Source organism: Melospiza melodia, chromosome 15 (assembly GCF_035770615.1).
Source record: "Melospiza melodia melodia isolate bMelMel2 chromosome 15, bMelMel2.pri, whole genome shotgun sequence".
In the NCBI taxonomy this organism is placed as follows: domain Eukaryota; kingdom Metazoa; phylum Chordata; class Aves; order Passeriformes; family Passerellidae; genus Melospiza; species Melospiza melodia.
In genome coordinates, this window is record NC_086208.1 from 2,676,334 (window position 1) to 2,694,479 (window position 18,146).

The following is an 18,146-nucleotide window of genomic DNA, read 5'->3' on the forward strand; positions in this document are numbered from 1 at the left end:
CTTATGCATAAATCCAGGGAAAAAAAAAACTTTTAAAGCCATAAGACAGCTCCAAGAAAAAGTTGAGCCCTGGTGGCCTCTCCAACAAGGGATAAAACACGGACAAAACTGATCCATGTGACATGTACAAAGATGCAGGTAGTCTTTTTATGAAAATATAACATTATGAGCATTAAAGACTTAAAATTAATTCCTTTTTTCCCACAAAAACCATTTTAATCAACAGTGGGGCGAGGTATTTCTTTGCTTCATTCAGTCACAACCTACTGCAAGCCAAAAGCATGTTAAAGAATAAAAGCAGTAGCAACATCTCCTCTGTCTTTTCAGCTCAATTTGGCAATTCTGGCAATAAAACTCTTAATCCAACATGTTCTTTACTTAAAATTGAAACTGCAGTACATCTGCTGTAGCTGCTGAGCTCGCTGTGTGCCAGAGCATTTCAAGTCTTACTCTGTGCCTCTTTAACGTTGGGGTTTGGGTTTTTTTTATCTCTCTAGCCCAACCTCTAATTTAAAGGAAACTGTGCTGGATGCTCTAATTGACCCCGTTCTCTTCCTTCCCCAGTTTGTCTCTATAATTAGCCCTTCCCAGCAAAGGGAATCAGCAACAAGACCTTGCTGAGCCCCACCCTGCAGACCACAGCCACTGCCTCGTATTGTTTTTGCCTGAAAATCAACAGCTTCAGGACAACAAAAGGTTTAAGAATTGAAAATAAAAGAAAAAAAAGCAAGAGCAAGTGTGTATTGATACTTCTTCAGCACATTATAGTGAGCAAAGCAGGTAACCCAAAATTTCACTTGCAACACTAATCCCTCAGCAGTACTTTGTAACATGAGCAAAATACTTGTTTTCCTCAAAATAACACACAGTTGCACAGCTGCCCACCCAAAATTCACACACCTGAGACCTCCCCTGTGGATCTCTGCACACGCGCCAAACACAGAGGATTCCAATCTCTGCTAAGGCACCAGAAGGCCACACACCTTTTTTCTTGAGGAATTAAAAGACACGTTGAGAATGAGGAAAGGAAATGCATTTTAAAAATACTCTTGTCAGCAAGCAAATGCCACCATAGAGATTTTGCTTCCCTACTTGCCTCTACAATAGGTGATTCCCACCAGCTGACCAGGGCTGGGTGTCCTTTTAGGTATTAAGGGAAAAAGAAAGCAAACAAAAAACCCCTAAAGGCAAAACAACCCCCCAAAATCCAGTTCAGGACCAGATTTCAGAGCTGCTGAGCACCAGAAAGAGCAGGATGAAGCAGAAGATCCCAGTGACACACATGGGATAATCTCAGGTCTAATATGGCCTAACCAGGTCCTCAGTGCCACCACAGCACTTTCTGTCTCAGCCTTCCCCAAAGGATGATGCTCCAGCTAGTACAATCCAAACCCAAACCAGAGGAATTTTCTGGTTAGTTTTGAGTTTTGTTTTCCTCCATGTTGCATCCCCCATCCCAAGGTTCCAAGTTTGCTCCTGAAGGTGATGCCCACCAGGACAAGCATCTCAAGGTCTCCTGGTGTGTACCAGGCTCTCTAAGTCACCATTTTCTGCTCAATTCTCTCACTTGACTTTGCAGCTTTACAATCATTTTGCACCCACATTACATTAGAAACCAAACAGGTTGAATTTTTTAATGATTTTGGTGATTAACTTCCCAGACTGACATTCTCTTCAAATCCATCAACTCCATCAGTTAAGAATCATCCCAGCAGTCCAGAGTTCCAGCCTCTCAAAAGCACTCCAACACACATACCTGTGTAACAATCTGGAATTTCAACATTTAGACATTTAGAAAATTAAACTGCAGCTGGCAGGAGTCTTGCTAATAACAGCAGCACCTGAACCTGTAATGATCCTTCACCTAAGGAAAACTGTTCAAGTTTTTGGAATACCTGCCCCCTCGCAGCCCCTGAAGAGCATACCTGAAAAGAAAGTATGTAGATTAATGCTCCCAAAACAGAAAAGAAAGTTGACCCAGTCCTACAAGAAGAGAAAAAAATAAACCCAACACCATTCTCAGTGTAGAGGACAGTCTGTGCTCAGGGGAAAAAAACTTCAAAATACACAAAATACTTCAAAATATAATAAAAAAGAAAAGGTGCACCCACACCATTGTACATCCATGTCTCCAGGTTTTCATTTCCAATTATTTTTGTGATATATTCTCTCAAGGATTCCACTTTTATTAAAAATAGACTCAACACAAGACAGAAAATCACAATGTCCCCACCACACAGTCTGAACCGTGAATATCAGACTGAGCTACTTTCACACTGAGTTTTCAAATGAGTTTTTTCTGCAATTGAAAAAGTTTCATGCAGGGCCACTCCTTGGACTGCAACAACTGCATTAAACATCTCATTTAGATTTTGCTCCTCAGGTTTCACATCTTCCCCTACAAAACAAAAATGAAAGCAGTCTTCCAGCAACTGAGCTGAAGAGAAAAAAACACAGGAGGAAACCCCTAATGTTGCTAAAACCAAGCCAGCAAACCCTGGGTGAGATTCACACCTTCCCTCTGTGGGAACAGGAAAATACTCAAGCAGGGATTTTTTTTCCCCTTGTTTCAGCAAAGACTTTTAGGTAGGAGAATGAATCCTTACTCCCTCAGAAATGAACATTTGTGCTCATTTTTTCTCCTTATCCCATTTGCTGGAAGTGCTCTTTGGTTTTTTTAAATATATTTTTCTCCTCATTTATTGTATTGTTCACCCCAGGTGAACAGCTCTAGAGGGGGAATTTCACAAAAATAAAGAAACACAGAATAGGAGAGCTGAAGTCAGAAAGAAAACACTGGAAGGCAGCAGCTCCCACCTGGAATTACAAAGAGAATGGAGCCAGGAACAATGCACAAGTCCACAAAACTCGTGGGACAGGGAACAGGCAACAGCTGCCAAGTCATCTTTCTTGGCAAGTCATTTCTTAAAGATAGAAGAAGAAATACTGCTGCTAATGTTTATCAATGCTAATAAACTCCTTAATCAAATCCCTGTGGACTGCAGTGAGACCATTTGGATCAGGGAACTGCATTTTGGAACGAGTGCTCTGACAAGTCACGGTGCACTTGGCACCCCCCGGAGTCAAATGAGGTTAAACAGTGAGCAGCAAAGGATTTGTGGATTCAGCCAGACTCCTCCATCGCTTTTGGTAAAGTTCATTCTCTTCATAGCTGAGGGGAACTCAAGATTGCTCATAATGTGCTGCAGGCACCTCAGAGCTGACCTCTGCTCTGCATTGTCCTGCTATCTCCTTTCCTTGCCTACCTGCTCAAGTGCCTCTGGATAAGATTATCCCCGGCTCTCCTGCCAGGGGCCTGCCTGTGCAGGGCGTCTGTGCCAGGGCTGCCCGGCAAGGAGGGAGCCCAGGGTGCCCTCCCTGCCCAGCCACACTCCACACAAACACGGGGTGCCCTCCCTGCCCAGCCACACTCCACACAAACACGGGGTGCCCTCCCTGCCCAGCCACACTCCACACAAACACGGGGTGCCCTCCTTGCCCAGCCACACGTTTCATGTGGGGCCCCAATCCCAAGGGAGGCGCCTGGACCCGCCGCATCCCTTGGCAGCAGGGCTGGATCTTTATTTTCGGATGAAAAGAAGCAAAAGAAACAGTGGCTCTGCTTTTAAACATCTCTCCAAGTGCCTTTGTTGAGCTGGAGTGGTTCAGCCATCCTTGCCACCACTAGCAGCAACAAATTCCACATAATGATGCCTCATTTATGAGGCAATTGGTGAATTAGGGAGCAGAGACCAGCTCTTCTGCACTCAAAGAAACCTCCAGAAGGGTTATTTACCCACATCATCTCCCTCTTCCAAAAAATTCATTTATAATCAAATGCAACATTTCCAACGATCCACTGCGGTCTTTATTTTTTTTTTTTTTTTTTTTTTTTTGCCTAATGGGACCACATTCCTCAACAATTAAATCATTTACTAATTCCTCCCCAGGGAGGCTGTCCTGTGCACCCAACAAGCACAAACCAACCTAACAGTTTATAGACAAGTGCCATGAAAGTTTAAATGGCAACATTTAGGAGAATTTTTATTTTGGTCTATGTATTTACGTGAAGTATGAAAAGACAGCAGAGTTACGGAAGTCTACTAAAGTAAATATTTTCAGTTAACTTGTTGTAAGTTCATCCCTCCAAACCAACCCTGTAGGTGCTGAATACAATAAAAGAATTCTTGGCGGTCTCTCAAAAGCGTTCAGAGTCTGAGCTGGTTTTAAACCTCAGGTTTTCCAAAGATGGATCTATGTGGATAAAACACTCCTCTTCCATCAATGCTCAGCCATGATACAGCATATCCATGATACTCTACCTTTTTAAAGGTTATGCTTTGCAAGAAATAGAAGGCAGTTCAAAGAATTTTGATTAAAAAACAGCACAGAGGTTTTCAGATTATCTGTGCATGATGGACAAAAGCCAAGATCTGGAACAGGGATCCCAAGAGTAACTCTAGGATTCAAGGTCATCTGGGTGATGCCAGAAGTGATTCAAGGTGAAGAGACCAGCAAATAAGACCCAAAATTTATACTGAAACCCACATATTTTGGCTATTTATTTTAAGCTACATTTTTCCTTTGCTACTTCATGCAGCATCCAAGCAGGACAGCCCTCTGCTCTGCTCCCCACTGCTCCTAAGAGGGATGTGCAGTAATTCCTGCAAGTCACAGGGATGGACACCAAGATGATTTTTCCAAGAGAAGCTGAGCAGACAGCTGGAACCACCAAAACTAGCAGGGTTGAAAGGGGTCCCTCAAAGGGGACCACCTATCCCTAGGGGTTGTAACACCAACAGGGATTTCATAAACTTCCTCCATGACCTGGCAGGGATCTTTAAAAACACACCACAGCCCAACAGAGAGATGACAGGAGACCACAGCAGAGCGATGCCTGCATCTTGTTTTAAGTGCAGAAAAAGCAACATATCACTGTAGGTGAGTGAAATGAGAGCTTGGATGAGACACAGCTGGCTGAGCTCCCCTCATGTGATCTCACATAGCAGACAAAGGATCCAACTAAGGAATATCAATATTCCTTGGGAGGATTTAGAGGCTGATCTCAAAGGGTCCAAGCAAACTTCAAGCTTCTATCTGGGTGCTTAATGCACAGACAGCACAGGAATCTATACCCAAACGTGGACACAGTGTGAATCTGCCCAGGATAACTGGCTGCCTCATCAGCTCCTGTCTCCTTTGTTTTCCATGATGGCACCAACATGGCCCAGCCTCACTGCCATCCCACCCCAGCACCCTCAGCGCACCCCAGCCTTTCCACTCCTGAGCCCCATTCCCTTGGCAAAACACTCACCTGGCTGAAGGCCATGCTCTGTCTCTTCATGAGGCTCCTGGCAAAACTCTAAAAAAGGGCTGACTAAAAACACCAACAGAGCCCAAAACTATGACCCGTGGCTTTGTCCAACCATGGTTTGGCACGGTGTGAACAGCCAAAGGCATATGAGAACCCTGCAAAAAGAGACATCTCACCCCTCTGCAAAGGGATGCCCATCCATGCCTAATGAGAAACTGCAATGCAAGACTTGAAGAGCAGAAAGTAACCAGAAGAATTACAATAACCCTTAAAGCACAGGTATTTATTTATTTATTTATTTCATTTAGCCTAGAAAATCTTCAAGGAGTTTCCATCAAAACACTGTGGAGCCACTTGCTAGCTTCATGCTGACTATCAGCAAATGGACTTGGACTAACCCTGTTCTTCTCCCAAAATTAACTTCAGCCAGGCCAGATCCTCCCACAACTGGAGCCTGTGACTATTCCAGCTTGATGAACTCATGGAAGGGCAGTGGGAAGCAGCAGTTCCATAGGCTGCAAGTGGAATGCTGCACTCAGCTCAAACCACCTCATTTCCCTTCTCCTCCTGCAGCCCACAAACCACAGGTGGAACACAACTGACAGGAGACACCTAAAGCCATGAAAAACCCAATTTGACTTTGAAGAATATCCTGCTGGGAGCAGAATTTTGGACCAAGTGACCTCTTGAGCTCCCTTCTGACCCAGGTGAGCCTATGTTCCTCCATCAGAGGTAGAATTAAGATCATGGGGGGTTTGTTAGGAATAAAAAGCCATTGCAGCAAAGATGGGGAATTCTCACCTCATCTGTAAGATTTTTCCACAGGTACTTGTGAAAAAGGGATCCACAGATTCTTCTCCACAGACAGAAAAACGCTACCACAACATCTAACAAAACTACAACTCTTCATAATATTTTAAAAACAGACACAAAAATTAATTCAACTCTAAAAATCCGTGTCCAATAGCCTTCCCTCCTGAATTTTCCTATTTTCTGAGGTCAAGTGGTTTGAGTTCCACTTTTAAAAGTTTAATTCCAAGACACAGAGGTTAAGACATCGACACAATCACAGGAGTGAGACATATCTGTCACCATGAAGTTCAACCTGTCAAACACAGCACAAGATTTAATATTAAAATGAGTCACCAAAAAAAACAAGGACTATTCCATTTCCTTTTTTTCCTGTTTTTATCCTTTATCTGGCAAGAGCTGCACATGATTGGTTTCTATAGTCTCAACTCTGAACACCTGTGCCTTCACACGTATACCCAAAACCTATGGAAAACTTTGGCCTGTGTAAAAGAAAAATAAAATTCCACAAAAACAATCTCAATTCCAATGATCCATAGATATCCCATCAGCAGCATTTTGTCCTTAAAATTTCATAAGAAACCCAAGCTTTGTGATAATGACAGCCATCTAACCTGAAAAGACAGCAGAGTATTTTTGCAGCGTGAAGCCCAAAGCATTACCAAGCTTCTCCCCAGAGCAGGGAAGCACCCAGACACATCCCAAACCTCCAGTGCTACTGCTTTTGTCCAAAGGAATGCTAGAGAAAGTCTCCAATTTGCAAACTTGAACCGTGATCCTTTAAATATTTATGCTCATGTTTACTTTGTCGAGAGGGGAGAAGTCCCGTTCGCTCGAGAGGAAGTGGAGCAAACGTCCGCACGCAGGACAAAGCCTGAGAAATTCAGAATGCTCTTTTAAACCTCAACACACAAAAACCACCACGTTCCAAAGCTGAAACCTGCACCCAGCCATCCCAGAGTCCAGGCCCAAGCTGGGGGATTCATCAAGGACACAACAAACGTGGGTTCAAGCCCGGTGTTTCGCGTGCAAGCGGGAACGCCAATTCCCTTTTATTTACAAACTGAGGGGACGCAGGAATTTCTGAAATCAAGTCTGACCGGCTGAGATGCTTCCAGTGGTTCAACGACCTTGTTTGCTCTCTCATAAATGTATTTTTAAAGGAATTGAGTTCAAAAGTTGCACGGTTTAGAGCAAGAACTAGAAGTGGGCAGAAAATGGCCACGCTACACTCACCAAAACCAATCACCCCAAATGACTTCAGAAACTCTCTGGTCACACTCCAATGACAGAATCCCAGACTGGGACCTTAAAAGCTGGTCTTGTTCCACCCTCTGCCATGGGCAGGGACACCTGCCACTCTCCCAGCTTGCTCCAAGCCCTGTCCAGCCCAGCCTGGAACACTTCCAGTGATGGGGCAGCCACAGCTCCTCTGGGCAGCCTGTGCCAGGGCCTCACCACCCTCTCAGCCAACCACTTCTTCCCAATATCCCATCTAACCCCACTCCCTGGCAGTCCTGGAACTACAGTTCCTGATGAAGGGGCCCTCTGCAGCTTCCTTGTACACCCCTTTCAGACACTGGCAGTTTGCTCCTGGTTTCCCCAGACTTGAGGCATTTAAGCCTCAGGACTACAGGACACTTGTGGTGTCAAGGCTGCCATGGTGAGCCCTGGGTTCCTTGCCAGTTTGGTGCAAAACCAGCGGAGGGACCAGCACTGTGCCTGTGCTCCCAGTACTCCCCCTGTTGACTTGCAGGCATGGGAAGCAACAATCTGCTCTTCCATCCAGAGCAGAATACTGCTCTCCAAAAAACCAAGCAGAGGATGAAGATTTCAAGTCCAGCCATACTTTGACACGAGCTAAATTAAACTAAGCTAAATTAAGGCTGCACGGGTAACTCGAGTTTCACATTGCCCGAACTCAGGTGCTTGACATTCTCAGCAAAACTGATCAATGCTCACAAAATGCACCATAAAGATCCCAGATACAAATAATTTAGGCATAAAATTTAGGCATAAAGCACTCAGATTTTCCTAGCACAGGATTCCAAAGGTTTTATTGTCTGAGTGGTTCAGTACTGGTGTTTGTGAAAGATGCTGTAACAGCAGCAGTCGTATCAGGCATTTGATACCTTGAATCTGAAAATGCAGCTTCCCCACCCAAAATAAGGAGGGAAAAAAAGCTTAAAATGTGGAGTTTATAGATCATAACAGGAGCAGTGGATGCAGAGAACAAATAACTTCACAAAACAGATCTACATTTTAAATACACGATAAATTCCAATAGAGCTTTTTCCAAGCACTGCTGATGGACACCAGGCCTTTCAACACAGAGGAAAAATCTCTAAAGCCACCCTGATTTGTGCATTGATCACAATAAATACATAAAGAAATAAAAAATTAAATAAAAATATGAAGTTGCATCATCATTGATAGCCCAGGAAACAAAAGCTCAATAGTTGTGTGCTGAGGCTGCTGAATTACCTTCCCTGCCATCAGCAACCTGACTGACAGCTTCCAAAATGGTATTGGGGATCAAAAATTACAGCCAGAAGGGAAGGCAAAGGCTGGGAGAGCCTTAATGGGGGAAAGAGGCATGGAAACCCCTCTTATTTTAATTAAATAAAACAAAAAAATGAGAAAAGCCATTGAACTGGGTGAGTTTACTCAAGGACATAGGGGAAATTGTGTGACTGTATGGCGAGGGGCTGAAAAGATGATGTTGTTCAGGGATAACACAGGCTCTGACCCAGCCAGAGTTTATGGATGAGGTCAGATTTGTAAGGTCATGCTTAAGGATTCCCAGCCCATCACCGCAGCATCCATGCACCTCTCCATGGGAACACACCGCTCCCCTGTCATTTCCTAGCAGTCCCATGGGAAAAGAGTCAGGAAAGCGCTTGAGCCGGCCAGAAACCCAATTCTCCACCTAGCAATCTATTTACAGAGCGATTTATTACAGCTCCTGGTTATCGACTGAGCTAGACGCCGCGCCGGTTTTCCTCCCGTAGCAGCAAATCTCCTTCCTCTGCCGCTACGTGATTATTTTTTTGATCCGCCGATGGGCAGGGACCGCGCTGCAGCGCGGGATGGGAAAGCCATGATTTCTGCTGAGCTCACGCTGCCCACTTCATCACCCTCGCCTTGCTTTGGGGATGGGAAAACCTAAATGGAGGAGGAAGCCGATCGAGAAGCAGGAGGGCGGCCGAAAACCCGGCTCCGAACTCACGGCAGGTCCTAGCGCAGGTCACGTCGGAGGGGTTTATTTTTTGGGAGGATAAAGCAAAGGCCGTTTTGGCTACGTTTAGGAAAATTCCAGAAAGAAATATCGACTCTCTTAACCTGCGGAGGAGCAGCGCTCCCGCAGGGGTCCGGCGTGCCAGGGTGGGAACTGCCGTGAAGTCCAACACTGTGCTAAGCACACGCAGGTACAGCTCATTCCGGCGGGTGGGAACGGCTGATGGGTGCCCGGGAACGGCTGATGGGTGCCCGGGAATGGCTCTGGGGGGCGGACCGGGCTGACGGAGCCGCGGGGCGACCGCAGGCGTCCGCGACCGGCTCCCGCGGCGCTGCCCACAGCCGTGGCCTCAGGGCTAAGGCACACTCAGGGCTCCAGCCCACGGCCCCACTGCTGACACTGGGGACGCCTCTGAGGTGCATCTCCTCCCCCCCCCAGGCTGGTTTTTCCATGTTCTGAGTGTCCAACGCACCCGCGACGGGGGTGAGCGGCACCGGGCGGTGAAACGCCGCGCACGGGGCGGAGGGAGGTGGGTTACGCGGGGCCGCCCCGCACCGCGCACCCGCCGGGGACGGCTCAGGCAGGGAGGATCCCACACCACCGGGAGGACTCCGCGACACCGGGCAGACCCCACGACGCCGGGGAGACTCGCTCTGCTCCGCCGAACAAAGGCTCCGCCGGCCCCGCGATGCTCCGGCGGGGTTCGCCTCACGACCCCCGCCGCGCCGCTCCCACCCCACGCGCGCACCGGAGGCCCCCGCCCCGCTCCGCTCCCCGCTGCCGCTTACCTGGGTGTCGGGGCGCGGCGCATCCCTCGCCCGCAGCCGCAGCCTCCGCCGCCGTTGAGGGGGGTCCCGAGGGTCGTTGGCTGAAGGAGGTCGGTTCTGAACAGATGTCCCGGGGGTCTGCGCTGAGGACGGTTGGTGCTGAGGAGCGTCCCAAGGGTGCGTGCTAAGGAGGGTCCCGGGGCTCGGTGCTGAGGGAGGTCCGGGGGTCCCGAGGATGGGTGCCGAGATGGGCGCCGGGTAGGGGGGGGTGCGGACGGACAGACGGGCGCTCCCTCAGCCGCCGCCGCCGCCCGGGCGCTGCCCGACTGCCCGCGCGCGCGCGCCGCTCTCACGCGCCCGCCCGGCGGAGGCAGTCCGCGAGGGAGGCGCGCGCCCCGGCCCGCCCCGCCGTGGGAACGCCCACGGGCACGCTCCGTGGATACGCCCCCTGTCGTTACGACGCGGCCGCTTTACGGCAGCGCACGGTAACCGAGCGGCGGCGGCGACGGACGATGAGGCGGGGGGTGAGAGCCGGGGGTGAGAGCCGGGGGACACGGGAGGGGCACGGGAGGGGACACGGTGCCAGTAAGGCCCCAGCGCCAATGAGGTCCCGGCAAGGATCCGGCACTGGGCGCCATGCCCGGGGGTCGCGGCGGCCGCAGCCGTCGGGAATCAGTGCTGGCCGGCCTCGGGCCCGGAAGCTTCAAGCCCGCGTTTTGAGGGGAAAAAAGGGTAAAATGGGTAAGGGAGCGGAGGTGAGTTACGGTGCTGTGGGTGGTCCCTGCTCCCACCGCAGCCAGGCCCTGACCCTGCGCCTGGCCCGGGTGCACCCTCTCCTGTGCCGTGATTCCCGTTTATTCCCATAAAAGCAGCGATGGGCTGAGCGGGATCTTCCCGGGGCTGCTGGGTGCTCTGATCCCGGCCCTGGAGCACCGGGGTCAGCACCGGGGTCAGCACCGGGGTCAGCACCGGGGTCAGCAGGTGGCTCCTCCTCCTCCGTGGGGCGTGGGACACCCGCATCGCCTCCCCTGACCGAATTCCCACTGCTGACCGAATTCCTGTCGCCTCCAGGTCTTCCAGGCGAGTTCCATTCCCTGGCCGTGCTTCCCGCTGCTCCCTGGGTCAGCCCCTGTCTGCGGGAGGTGAGAGGTGAGTGCATCGGGTTCGGGATGGGAGCCGGGATCCCATCGGTGCCTCCGCGACATTCCCGGTGCCCTCGCTCATCTCAGGCGTTCTGCTCGCTGAGGGCGTTTTTCCTGTTAAACTCCAGGTTTTGGTCAGCCCCATCCTGGAGAGCAAAAACCATCGGGTGTTGTTCCTGTGGCTCTTGGTTTCATGCTGTGACACCAGGACAGGTTCTGAGTTCGGTTACAGAGTCTGGTTTGGGGAATTTGTCCAGAACAGAGAAGTTTGGGCATAGTGAGTACAGAGCTTGGAGTATTTTCCTCTGATTTCAGCACTCATGGCCTGTTGAACCTTCAGAAATGGGATGTTCTTGTATCATACAAAAATTATAACCTACAGCTGCAGAAAGATTATTTATATTTGACAAAAAAGGAGACAACTACGCTTCTGTCCTGGTTGAATTGCTTAATTTTCTGTGAGTTTTTCCTCTGGCTCTGTCAGGAAACACATAAGCCTAGAGATTCAGGTGTCATCCAGCCTGGCTCCTGCTGGTAAATAGAAATTAATGTTCCTTGTCTGATCTTGCTCCATTAACAGCTATCCAGACATGGTATCTAAACCTCGTATTTCCAGGAAAAGTGAATACAAAGTTAAACCATAAAGTCTTTTGATCTTTTAAAAGACAAAACCTTCTCTGTCCTTCCTCCTGCTCCCTGATAAAGTCTGGATTTTTTGTGTTCCAGGTATTTACCTCCATGTTCTTTAAATTAGGAACAGAACTCTAGTGACGTGTCACCCCAAACTATTCACTCTGGAGGTTCTTAGCACCTTTAATTTATTAAAATAGACTTTAGGATTCTGATTCATCCTCAGTTCACGCTCCTGTTGCTCTGTCACGGCCTTTTTACACTCAGTTACTGAGGAGTCTCATTCCTTGGCTCTCAAGTGCCTTCAGCAATTACCTGCAGAGGGTTGTTGTCTTTAGTGGTGTGAAAATGACAGGTTTGGGGTGGTTTTTGGTCAAGTGCTGGAAAACAGAGGCTTTGCATTGTGTCCGGACACGGAGGAGCTCCATCCATTTATGGATTGAACTCGCACTGATGCCAGCAGCTAATTTGTTAAATTATTATAACTCCAGTGAGAGAAACTTGACCTGCTGCCCTATTGATGCAGCACAGCACCATTTTCAAACCTGTAAATGAAATGATGGTGTTTGTATGGAAACGCTTCTTTCTCTCTCCCCGCTTTCCTCATCTCAGCATTGGAAATGGGGCAGCTGGAATCCCTTGGAGGAGCTGAGGATTCCAGGGAGTTTGCACAAATTCCAACTACTAATATGCAAATAAAATGAACCAGCAAGACACTTGTTGGCAACCTCCAGCAAATGTTCCAGGCCTGTGCCAGTATTTATTCTTATTTTTATGGAAACTGAACAGAACGTGCCTGAGCCTTCAGGAAGAGAGTCCTGGCTGTGGCTGAGCAGAGCTGCTCCCAGTCCACATTTCAACACTCCTCAGAGGCTCAGATCCACGTCCTGGCTCCTCTGCAGATCCACCTTAAGCTCTTATGGGAGGTTCTCCCAAAGAAAGCCACTTCACCAGTGGCTTTTCACAGCCCCACCACTTTGTTTTGGTGCTCTCTGCTTACCTGACCTGGCTCTGAGGAAGCCTCCCAAGGGTTTTTTCCTTGGAGCTGCATGTGGTGAGTCATGCCACAGAACTCACAGGCAGTTTCACAAATACCAGATGGCAATAAAATTAAAAGTAGTAGCTAGTGGCAATTAAGCACTTGCACTCTCCTTCCTGACTGGAGGAACCTGCCAAATGTCATGACAGGAAAAAAAAAAAAAAAGAAAAAAAAAGACAACTGTGTTTCTGCAGAGTGGAAAATTAACAGAGCACGGGACACACGCTTCCCTCGCCCTTAATCCCATTTGGATGGAGTGGAAAGCTATTGGCTGGACTTCTACATGTCCAGGAGAAGATGAAGCAGAAAGAACACAATGTAAAGGAAAATCTGGGGCATTTCATGGGCACCTACAAGAAGTATTTCAGCAGTATTTCACCATGTTAAACCCCCCAAACAGGATGTTTGGAGGATGTCCAGATCTTTAAACCAGGCTATCTTCGGGCAGGCTGAGGAGTTGCTGGGATTCCACTGGGATTTCTTGTTTTTACACTACAAGGGTTTGCACCACGAGCTTGGCAATGGTTGGAGCTCATTAAGGTCGGAAGCGTGTCCAAATACCATTGTGTGTGGCTCACACAAACAAGGGCTGCTCCCTTCCTCTGCTGACTCCTGCTCTCGGCATCTCTGGGATCCTCCAGCACTCACGGGCTGTTTCATGGCCCAAGCACTCACCTCAGCCCTTCCTTCCGACCTCTTACACATGGACCATGCCTCATCCATTCTGCTCCTTGCCTGTCACGTGCCAGGGGACCTGGCCAACATTTTTGAGTGATAAATCTCTTAATTTATGCATCCCAGGCCAGGAAGGGTTCCTCCTCATGATTCATGCCACAATAAGAAGTGTGAATCTACTTCTTCCTAACAGAGCTCTCAATTTGCTTCATTCTTCTTTATCCTGATGGAATATTGGTGACTTATTTATAGTGAATCATATTAAAGTGATCTTACCATTCTGAGCTTTCACACGAGGCTTTCAGAAATCTGAAGATGTGTTCCTGCTGTCTTTGGGACAGAGGAGGGAAGGATGAGGCCAAAACCAGCTCCATGTAATCTGTGTCCCAAGTTGTGGCATTTCCAGCCCTGTCCTGGCCAGGAAAGGATCTAGAGGCTGAGGATGCATCACAGCACTGAGGCGCCTGGAAGGGCTGCAGGGTGTGAGAGCTAAGGCAAAACCAGGGTAGATATAGGGGCTCTAAATCAAATTTCCCTGTGGAAAATCTCCTAAATCCTACTCTGGCTCTGTAGACAGTTGTCATAAAGATTCCCACGGTCGGGAACTGGTTTGTTTGTGATCTTGTCCTGCTTTGTTACTCCTTACTCACAGCTGTGCCTCCTGTGCTGGCGGCCCAGCAGGTTCTCCTGGAACAGGTCGTGCCTCTGGCACAGAGCTGGGGCACTCTGTGCTTGGAGAAGGGGACCACATGTCTGTCAGACAGCCCAAAAAGGTTTTTATTTAGGGGAATACAGTGAAGCAAAGAGCTCCAGTGCTTGTCACTGCTCAGGTAAAACACTGAGACACGCAAACACCACCTGAGGTCTGGATCACTCCTGGTTTCTGTGCAGGAGCTGCTCTGAAACTCCTTTGTTGTGTGTCACAGACATATTTTCTGAAAAATCCTTTCCTTAGGATTTTTCCTCCTGAGAAGCTGAGAGGCCTCAGGAACAAAATGTAAACAATGATTATCTGCTGCTGTGGAATGCAACAGGTGCATCTGTGATTGGTCTCATGTGCTTGTTTGTAATTAATGGCCAAGCTGGCTCAGACTCTGTGTCCCAGACACAAACCTTTGTTATTCATTCCTTCTTTTTCTATTTTTAGCTAGCCTTCTGATGAAACCTTTTCTTCTTTTAGTATAGTTTTAATATAATATATATCATAAAATAATAAATCAGCCTTCTGAAACATGGAGTCAGATCCTCGTCTCTTCCCTCATCTTCGGACCTCTGCGAACACGGTCACAGTTGGGAGGTTCAGATCCTCAGGATGGAAGGTTGATCTCATTGGGGCCACAGCAGGTTGCTGCTTAACCCAACACTGTGTGTTCTCCATCTGCTGATGGTCCTGCAGATACCCATCTGGGAATCCTGGGCTCGCTGACTGCTGCTGAGCAGGAACTCACTGGAGGTGTTTGCTGGGCTGTCTGCAGGTGCGGGCTGTATCCTGGCTGTGACCCAATCCCCACCCCGTGTTCCCTTGTCTGTTGCAGCTGTGGCAGAGCCCGGGAGCGGCCCAGGATGGATCCCGTGGTTCTCAGCTACGTGGACAGCCTGCTGAGGCAGTCGGACGTGGCGCTGCTGGAGCCCCCGCACTGGCTCAACGACCGCATCATCGGCTTCGCCTTCGAGTACTTCAGCACGCAGCAGTTCCAGGAGTTCAGCCAGCGCGTGTGCTTCATCAGCCCCGAGGTGGCCCAGTTCATCAAGTGTGCCCTTAGTCAGGAAGAAATAGCCATATTCCTCCAGCCCCTGGACCTCCTCTGCAAGGAGCTGCTGTTCCTGCCCATCAATGACAACTCCAGCCAGGCCGCCGGGGGCACCCACTGGAGCTTGCTGGTTTATTTCAGGGACAAGAAGTGCTTTGCCCATTATGATTCCCACAGTAAATGCAACTCTGCCCATGCCAAGCAGGTGGCAGGGAAACTGGAGGCCTTTCTGGGAAAAAGAGGGGGCAAAGCCACCTTTGTGGAGGAGAAGGCGCCGGCACAGCAGAACAGCTACGACTGTGGGATGTACGTGATCTGCAACGCCGAGGCTCTGTGCCAAGGCTACTTCCAGGGCAGGATGGAGCCTCTGCTGCAGCTCCTCACCCCCTCCTACATCACGCAGAAGAGGTCAGAGTGGAAAGCTCTCATCACAAAACTGGCACAGAAGTGATGGGGATGCACCTCCAGCCCCCCAAAAACTGCCTTCCCAGTCCAAGAGGCAGCACCCCCAGTGCCTGAGGGAGATGCCCATGCACAGGATTGTCCCAAAGAAAAAGAATGTAACCCCTCTAGCATGGCTACACCCCCCAAACACCCCGTTCCCTCCAGGAAAAGCCTTATTCTCCTCTTGAAATCACCGGCCTTTCAACTTCTAATGACAAGAGTCACTTTGCTTTCAAAGAAACCCTCTCCATGGTAAATTTTTACAGTAATTGCTGTGGCAAAACAGGTTGCTAAAGAGACTTCTCCACCTGTGCCCAGCAGGCAACACACCCTCATTAGGTGGCTTTAGTTGGCTCCAGGCATTGTCCTTCTAAGCCAGGTTTAGCAAATGCTCTTTAAACCCAAGCCCCCGAGTGCTTTATCGTGGACAGTTCTAATTTGTGCCTCCTGCTAATGGTATTGGAGAAATGTAGGATTTAGAAGCCAGGATTTTGTACCTCTGAAAATGTGACATTGAGATGTCACTGCAAAAAGATGAGACTGCAAAGGAAATGCTACAATTAACTTAAGAACAGGGCAAAATCAAAGTCATTTTTCATCAGCCAGGTGCTCCTCAGCCACACAGCCATGGCTTTTTTTGGTCCCACGCCCCTGCTTGTTCTTATTGCAAATTAAAACCTGACTCTGAACTGCTGCAAGATTAATAAGAAGCTGAGAAAGCCAATCCTAGGAAAAGAAACTTAATTGAGATGAAAAGCAACACTCACTCTTTGAAGTTTGGTGTTTTTCATTAGGATTTTAGGTCGTCTCTGTGCGGGGAGGGTTTGTCAGTGCTCCCCAACCCTTGTTAGCGGTCGCTGCTCATAACACAAAACCAGTTCTGTTACTTGAGAGGAAAAAAAAAAAAAACAACACACCAGGGAGAACAAAAGGACAGAGTTTGAGGTATAAAAGCCAAAGATAACTGTGGGCTCCTTGAAGTCCTTAATGCACTTCTCTTCTGTGCTGGATGATGGCTGGGATCCTGGAGTGGATCCTCTCCTTAAAGACAGGCTTAGCAGTGTGGAAAATAAAAATTAAACTGAGATGTCATGGCAGGATAAGGAATAATCTCTCACCTGGTGAGAAGCAAAGAGCAGGTTGCTCAGGTGGTGTCTAGCAGAGCAACCACACCCCTAGCTGAGAAGGGTTAAATACAACCCTTGAGGAAGGATTGCTTTTAACCTGGAGCTCTTCACCACCAGTGTGTGCAGCAGCACAGCACAGAGGGGATGGAGGGCTTCACCTTCCCCTGCTCCAAGGGAATGTCAAGAAATCAGCCCCAAAACACCCTCATGGCAGCACTGGGGCCTGACAAGGGCTGGGGCCGTTCCCCTCCCTCCTAACACTGCCTGGACAGGAGAGCAGCCTCCAGCACCAGCCCTTCCTGAAAACCCACTCAGCTGGAGCCAGAACAGCATCCAGCTGCTGGCTGAAGGGAATTCCCTTTGGACTCTGAGGGGCTTTGCCAGAGCAACATCACTGCCACTCCCAAATCCCAAATAAAACTCAGCCCAAACTGTGTTTCCTGGCGTGATCCAGTCCTTGGTGTCCCTGCTCGTGCTGTGGTGCAGTGTAACAGCATGGTGGCTCTGACTCACCCGTCTGACAGAGCTGCCTTGGCTGATTTAATCTCCCAATCCTATTTTTAGATTGGCTTGGGCTGGGGAGGGAGGAAGACAGAGAAGATGGGACGGTGGCTGTGACATGGGCAACAGCAGGGGGATGTGAGGGCAGGGGCTGTGCTCACCCAGCACCCCCTGTGCTCACCCAGCACCCCCCGTGCTCACCCAGCACCCCCTGTGCTCACCCAGCACCCACTGTGCCCACCCAGCACCCCCTGTGCTCACCCAGCACCCCCCGTGCTCACCCAGCACCCCCTGTGCTCATCCAGCACCCACTGTGCTCACCCAGCACCCCCTGTGCTCACCCAGCACCCCCTGTGCTCACCCAGCACCCCCCGTGCTCACCCAGCACCCCCTGTGCTCATCCAGCACCCACTGTGCTCACCCAGCACCCCCTGTGCTCACCCAGCACCCCCTGTGCTCACCCAGCACCCCCTGTGCTCATCCAGCACCCACTGTGCTCACCCAGCACCCCCTGTGCTCCTCATTGCTGTTTCCAGGCCAGCAAGGTGAGTGTCCAGGGATGTCCCCTGCACCCAAAGCTTTTACATGGCATTTCTTTACACAAAGAAAAGCAAAGAGGCTCCAGCAGGATGTCACTGGGACAGCCACCATGCACCAAACCAGGCAGGCAGACACCAGGTGGGAAACAAACCCAGAGCCTTGCAGCCA

The 18,146-nt window shown here is 49.4% G+C and overlaps 2 protein-coding genes across 15 annotated transcripts in view; one reads left to right on the forward strand and one right to left on the reverse strand.

Annotated features, from left to right (window-relative positions):
• MYO9A (myosin IXA) overlaps positions 1 to 10,438 on the reverse strand; it is a 174,744-nt gene extending 164,306 nt beyond the window's left edge. For all 12 annotated transcript variants that reach the window (XM_063169350.1, XM_063169351.1, XM_063169353.1 and 9 more), the window contains exon 1: positions 10,151 to 10,438. The gene's annotated coding sequence lies outside the window, so the exon portion shown is untranslated. The remainder of the gene's footprint in view (positions 1 to 10,150) is intronic.
• Positions 10,288 to 17,373, forward strand: SENP8 (SUMO peptidase family member, NEDD8 specific). Of its 3 annotated transcripts, none has more exons than XM_063169359.1 (3): positions 10,288 to 10,306; positions 11,201 to 11,278; positions 15,151 to 17,373. In XM_063169359.1, the coding sequence occupies exon 3, from the start codon at positions 15,179 to 15,181 to the stop codon at positions 15,815 to 15,817; it is 639 nt and encodes a 212-aa protein (XP_063025429.1). In that variant the 5' UTR covers positions 10,288 to 10,306; positions 11,201 to 11,278; positions 15,151 to 15,178; the 3' UTR covers positions 15,818 to 17,373. The 3 variants fall into 3 exon arrangements, with proteins under 3 accessions (XP_063025429.1, XP_063025427.1, XP_063025428.1); XM_063169357.1 differs by lacking the exon at positions 10,288 to 10,306 and adding an exon at positions 10,593 to 10,653; XM_063169358.1 differs by lacking the exon at positions 10,288 to 10,306 and adding an exon at positions 10,616 to 10,666.
• The last annotated feature ends 773 nt before the right edge of the window (positions 17,374 to 18,146 follow it).